Source organism: Athene cunicularia (assembly GCF_003259725.1).
Source record: "Athene cunicularia isolate RWA chromosome 2 unlocalized genomic scaffold, athCun1 chr2_part1, whole genome shotgun sequence".
Lineage (NCBI taxonomy): Eukaryota > Metazoa > Chordata > Aves > Strigiformes > Strigidae > Athene > Athene cunicularia.
Window position 1 is genome coordinate 36,800,894 of NW_020799095.1, and position 6,589 is coordinate 36,807,482.

The window sequence follows — 6,589 nt, forward strand, 5'->3', positions numbered from 1 at the left end:
TTTTAAAAAATTATTGTGTCCTAATCAAATGAATTTGTGAATGAAAATTTAACTTATTTTAAATCTTCAGCTATTGAATTAGAATTCATCATGCCAATGTTGAACCACTGCATAACCACTTAGGCTGCTAAATTACATTGGCCATTGTGCTTCATGTGCAGTTCTGCTTCTATCAGGTTGAGATTTTAAAACTTCATAATGGCTTCTTCAAAGCTCATTTCCAGTTCTGTTTCTTCAGCTTGCAGGCATCAGCACACCAAAAAATTTTAGCTAAAGAAGAGATACGAGCAGCCAAAGAGGCCATGGGACAAGATCAGTCTGATGAACCAGATTCTTCCACCTTAAGTTTGGCAGAAAAGATGGCTTTGTTTAACAAATTATCTCAACCAGTATCCAGGGCCATCTCCACAAGGAGTCGAGGAGATATTAGGCACAGGAGAATGAATGCTCGCTACCAGACTCAGCCAGTCACTCTTGGAGAAGTTGAGCAGGTAAGTGCAATCTTAGCTCTTTTTCATTTGTTTCTTTTTCTTGAAGAAAATAGCTTCAGTGTAAAATACCATAACAGCTGGGCTTTTCTTTGCTCTGAGCTACACACTGGGGTCATGACACACTCACAGGAAAAAGCTTGTCAGGAAGCAGTCTTCTGACACTGAGGAACAACATCCTCTAAAATGTCCAACTTCATTGTTGTGTTTTTTCTTTAATTCAAGTGTATATCATCTGTCTGATTAGTGCATGCTGTACCTTTCACAGTGTCTGTCTTTTCCAATAGAATATTATGTGACTTCTAGTAGTAGATTCCTGAGAAAAGGTGTAAAAACTATGACACATATCATTGTCCTTTAGAAGTATTTTCAGGGAATTTTGGAGCTTTCTCATGTGCAACTTACAGACTCTTTCCTGAAAGTACTAGATATTTTCATTATTAGTCAGGACATATTCTGTCATTTTTCGGGGGGGGCAATGATTTTTATTCTTTTTTTTTTTTTTTTCCCCTAAAAGCAGAATACTTTTGAAATTCAGAAAGTCATGGTCAAAATGAAATTATGTAATATGTGCAGTGGAATTGGGCTTCCTGTTCTGGAATCCTTCATGTAATTGTAACTGCAGAAGAATGCCTTTTTAGTGAAGTTTGAGCATAAGATGGCCCAGCAGTGGTCATTCAGAGCTGATGTTCACAATAGCAGAAACATCAGTCCCTTAGCATTACAGCTTTAAAAGAAATCACTTCAACAGTGAAGCACAACTCCTATGCATGTCATTTCTAGGGATTTGGATCAACCTGAGTGTTAGAAACTTACTACCCTTCTCTTTCTATATGATTCATTCATGATTATACATTTTTCATATTATAATAATAGAATAGTGAGAAGGCAGGATTACTCTAACTGTAATGGTTCAAAGCTCTACAGATGTATAGTTGTAGTTCATGCCTAGGTAGGCATAAAATAGTAGTAAATATTTGGCATTTATATTTTAGCAAGATTTTCAGACCTTGCATAGTCCTCTTTCCTATTATTTTCCACATGCCAACCACTGTCACAGCATGGCCTCTCTAATGATGGTGTCACTAAGTTGTTTGGGGGCCAGGAAGGTGATCGACAGAAATGGGCTGAAGCAGATGAGAAAGAAGTGACAGTCAGGTTAGTTTGTCAGACTTTTACAGAACAAACTTGCTCTTCAAGCAAGGATATACAGAGGAAAAATTTTTTGTCATCTCTTTCTGAACCTAGCAAAACCAACCAGAATTGACTGAACCAAGTCCAATGGGAGTGTATTTTCAAAAAGACTTTCTATAGTGAACTGTTAATTTTGGAGTGTTGGGATATTTTGAGATGCAGTTACAGTTTTTCTAGGAAGAGGCAAAAGAAAGGTATCCAAATAGATAACTAGTGGTTACCTTACCAAAATATATAATTGCAAAAGTAAGTATCTTGTAATTAAAGCTGAAATCCCTTTGCTGATCTCTAAATTTCTAATTCTGATAGATGAAATGGAAAAAGAGTAAACTGGTAACTATTTTCTTATTCTTTCTTTGCAATCTTTGAGCTAGTGTAGTAGTCTTTGCTCTGCTTTCCGATTTGTTTAATGAATGTGTTGTCCATGCTTTATGGAATGTGCATGTGCATTTTAAGTTTTCAGTTGATTTCCTTCTACTGGTGTGATTTTATTTTTTTTTTTTATATTCCTTTTGCACGCTGTTCACTAGTCCTGCAGTTTAAGAAAACAACAAAAAAAGCCACACAAAAAAACCTCTCCTGATGTGTATGAAGACATGTTTGTCAGTCTCTTCATAGGTTTTTGTCTCCTTTGGAAAAGACAAAGCCAAGCTCTGCATTTCAGAAAGATTTTTGCATCTTAACTTTCTCTAGGAAAACTTTATAAAATTATTATTTTAGAAGAGTAGAAAAGAAAATTTTTTCACTGTCAAGGCTGGCAAAGCAAATTAGGAGGCTTCCTTGATATGCTTCTTAGATTCAAATACTTTGCTCAAAGATGTACATGACAGCCACTGTTTATATTTGAGAAAGTCTTAGACTGGCAGTGTGAAAGTAATTTATGTGACAGAAGCACCAGGAATGTCTGTCCTATGTAGGACAGCACAGAGCAGAGTCTCTCTCTCTGGTGCTGAGCTAGCTCCAGAGCTGGAAACTGCATAACCGTGTCAGAGCAGAGCTGTGCCAAAGCTAATTAGTCCTGCTGAGATACAGAGTTGATTAGCCTGGGCACATGGCATGTCATCCAGCATCTGGAACCTGAACTCATTTCTTTCCCCAGTTCTGTGCAGTATCATGCCAGTAGAGCCTTTTCACAGAGCCCTGACACAATGTCATGTTGCATGCTACACATACACCCTTTATTACTATAGATGTTGCTGTTCACATGCAGTCATTTCTTCCCTGGGTAGAATAATTCATCTGCAGCCAAATTATGGAGGCATTATTGCTCTGTTTATCTCTTTCTAGTCTATATTTATAGAGCAATATTTTCATATGGAAGCACATGTCTGAAGAACTATGGTGATTAGACTGTTTTCAGGAAATGACTGATGGTTTCAGAGCTTTTATGGTTTGGGGCTTTTTGTGTGTTTGTTTTTTGGTTTTTTTTGTTCATAGGTACAAAATGAAAGTGGAAAAATTACTCCCCTGTCAACTGCAGTTGCAACATCGGTTTCAACAATGGCATCTGCCCTTTCTCCATTGTATGCTGGAGACCTGCATACAAAGCCAGCTAGCGATGGAAATGTGGGTGCTGCCACTAGAGCTGATCTGAGATTCCACTCTTCAGCAGAAAACTCGGACTCTTCAGGAAAACGCACACACATGTCAGAACAGTGGCAGCCCTCAATGGAAGCGCTAGAAAGCAAAAGAGCATCAAAGAAACTTGAAGAAGAGAGAAAGAGGTTTTTAGTACATGAAGCTAATGAAATTACAAAGTACAGTTCCTTTGAGGAAGAAACCACACATCCTGTTCCTGAAAAAACAGGAGACTACCATAAAGAGACAACATACGGCTTCCTGAGGAAGGGCAGCATGGAACTGTTTAGTTCACAGGCACTTTTTCAGCCTCTTGAACAGAAGGAAATCGATACTGGCATGCAAGGTAAATGGGAAGTCAAAGACGGCCAGTCCTTTGAAGAAAAGATGGATTTGGGAAGTGTTATGAAAAGCAGGACTTTGCAAAGAGGTGCAGTATATGCTTGCTAATGGTGTAGTCTCATTCAGCAAATGGTGGTGTTTCTCTAGTTTTAAACTTTTCAAGCATTATCAAGGCTGGTTATGTTTCCTTTTTTTTTAACACTGCTTAAAAGTAGAGAAATACCTGTGAAATCGTAAGTTTTACAAATACCGTTTTCTCTTTATTATTCTTCCAATTCTTCAGCCTTTAAAGATGACTCAATTTTATTCAGATTTTCTTACTTCAAAAGAAGTGGTATTATATACTGAAGCTAACATTATCCTTTCCTCTTTTGCCTTTGCCCCTGCCCTCCAAAGTGCTGAACAAACTAAACATGCTGCTCTGAGTCAAGTGTCTTCTCTTAATTGTTGACTCCTTGTGCATATATAGTTATGTATTAACCACATATGTATGTATATAGCTAGTAGTGGATAGTTTTCAGATAACTAATTTTGCAAACCTGCTATTATTTTCTCTTCAATGTGGTAACGAAATATAAACCAAGTAATTCTCAGAGCAACTGCACTTTATATGCACAGCGTAATTCAAACTTGTTAAGTAAACTCACCCATTTTTAAATAAAGTGCTGTGGAAATAATCAGTCGATTTGGTCATTGCATAAAGTCTTCAATTCTGTTGAATTTAGAAGGCTGTTGTATTAGTTTCCTGTTTCGTTATGATGAGGTAGAGGACCACAGTACCCTGTAGTGCTAGAAGCATTTTTGTCTTCATCCTGTGAAGTTAACTTATTTTGAATTTAATGGTCTTTGAACAGGCATAGGAAGGAGAGCATAGTTCTGCCTCTATTCCTCAGAAGCAGTGTCCTATCAAATTAACTTTCAGTGATTGTAGGGGAGACGGAGACTGGGATAAAACAGGAGCAGTCATGGGTCAGAGGGGTGTTGTTCTTGTAAAATTTCAAAAAGAAAAATGAAGATCACTTTTACTTCCTTAAGGATAACTGTAATGTTGCATTTATCTTTCATCAAGGCAGTTTTTCCTGTCATTTAATTGCTGCTTGAAAAGACAAAACCAAAAAAGCTCCTAACACTCTTCTAGAAAATAATACCTTTATTAAGCTATTAAATATACTCCTAGTATACTACTTACAGATAAATTGTTTGTTCAATAAGTTAATTTCTCATTTAAATTTTGTATGTTTCTATTCCCCTACTCTTTGTTCCCCTCTCACTTTCATCTGTCCATTTGTTTTCCTGTTGGTATGACGACAGGAGCAGCAGTTTATGCCTCATCTCTATGAAGTTTAGAGTTGTGTATTGAACATGATATTGTGTGGCTTCATATGAACTTCAGTCACAAATGGCTAGTCCATGCAGCATATAATATTGCACAACTAGTCTTTGTCCTGTAGCTTAGCCAGAAATTTTTTCTCTGTTAGAAGAGCATGTGATTTGAATGTTAAAAAACAGATTTGCTGCTTCAGTGTTAGTAATGTAAAATATGTTTGAAATAGCACTAAGTCTAATTCAGCACTTCTCTTTTGAATGGGCAGACCACATTGAACCTACTTCTGAACTCACCAGCACATCAGCAATGAGGACAGTTTCACAAACTGCAGCTGTGGCATCCTGTAGACTGCAGGAGCTCTCTGAACAATTGGAAGGCAAATTTTATAAGAATTCCTGTGAGATGTTTTCTGCTGGAGAAAACAAAACACAAACAACTGAGGATGTCCTTGATAATTCCAGCAAAACAATGTCAATTAAGGAAAGGTACTTAAATTTCACTTTTTTTATGCAGTTATTAGACTGATGGTATAAAAAGAAGATTTAAACCTGTTTCTGAAAAAGCTAAGCAGTGATTAATAGGCTTTATTACATGTCAAATACTAACAGCAGAAACATGCAGCTAATCTGCCTGACATGCTTATAAAGCAGATGGTGGTGAATGAGAATTACTGTTCAAGAGAATGTGATAATCTGATTTTGAAAGAGCCACCTGAATAATCAATAAGTAGTTCAGAAAATGAAAGTTGTAAAAATACATGTTCTAGTTACATTTATACTGATGTACTCAATATACTTCCCCAGGTTCTGCTCCCAGTTACAACAGGTATGATGTGATTTTTTTTTTTTTTTTTTTTTTTTTTTTTTTTTTTTTTTTTTAATAGTCAGTTTTTTGTTGGTCTGTGGGAATCTCTTTTAAATGAGTACAGGGAGTCAGGGATAGACTGTATGATGTTTCCCTCTCTACTTCAGAAACACATGGTTGCCATTTTAACTTCTGAGAACTTAGTGTAGGGATTTTAAAAGGGTGATATGTTGGACAGGTTTTGGGGAGTATTAGAAATATTTTTACCAACCCAAGATTGTTCTGATCTGAAACAAAACGTTAAGTGTTCTATGCTTATGCAGACAATAGGACTTCATGCTGGAGCTCCAATAGCTGTTGTAGTACTTGTAAAAGTCATTCTAATTTGGTTAAAACTTTGAGAGTATAAACTCGGCCCCAGACTGTAAAAATATGTGGTAGCAGTCCAATAAGTAAAATTACAATTATTTGCTTCAGGTTGACAAATAGGCCTATTTTTACTTCACTTTTTTTCTGCAGTGAAAGTAGAACCAATAAATGAAATTCACTGTGTAAAAATATTCCCTCACTTGGTAAGGTGGGTGTGTTATTAGGAACTTCTGATCTTTTCTTTATTTTAAACTCACCCACCCCCCCATGATTCCAAAGCATGCTGCTTAAATTCGTGTATTTGTAGGAGGTATGTGAGTCATCCTCATTTACAAAACATCCCCACTCCCTGTTATCCTCTTAATATAAAGAGGGGGTGCAGGGGCAGCTATAACAGCTGTGCAGTCTTAGTCCCCCTTCTGAAGGATGTACTTACCTTTTTCAGTTTACTATTGTTTTGTTTAAAGCAACCTTCATTTCCCCCCCC

General features: G+C 36.8%; 1 protein-coding gene across 17 annotated transcripts in view; it reads left to right on the forward strand.

Moving 5' to 3' along the window:
* The window catches only part of SVIL (supervillin), a 112,072-nt gene that overhangs the window by 67,765 nt on the left and 37,718 nt on the right, over window positions 1–6,589 (forward strand). For 13 of the 17 annotated variants that reach the window (XR_003397881.1, XM_026843670.1, XM_026843671.1 and 10 more), the window contains 4 exons: window positions 239–491; window positions 1,992–2,015; window positions 3,120–3,690; window positions 5,195–5,414. Coding sequence is in view for 16 of the 17 variants with exons in the window: in XM_026843670.1 (XP_026699471.1) it covers window positions 239–491; window positions 1,992–2,015; window positions 3,120–3,690; window positions 5,195–5,414 (1,068 nt within the window). In the remaining variant the exon portion in view is untranslated. The remainder of the gene's footprint in view (window positions 1–238; window positions 492–1,991; window positions 2,016–3,119; window positions 3,691–5,194; window positions 5,415–6,589) is intronic. The other 4 variants (XM_026843666.1, XM_026843680.1, XM_026843679.1 and 1 more) reach the window with 2 other exon arrangements.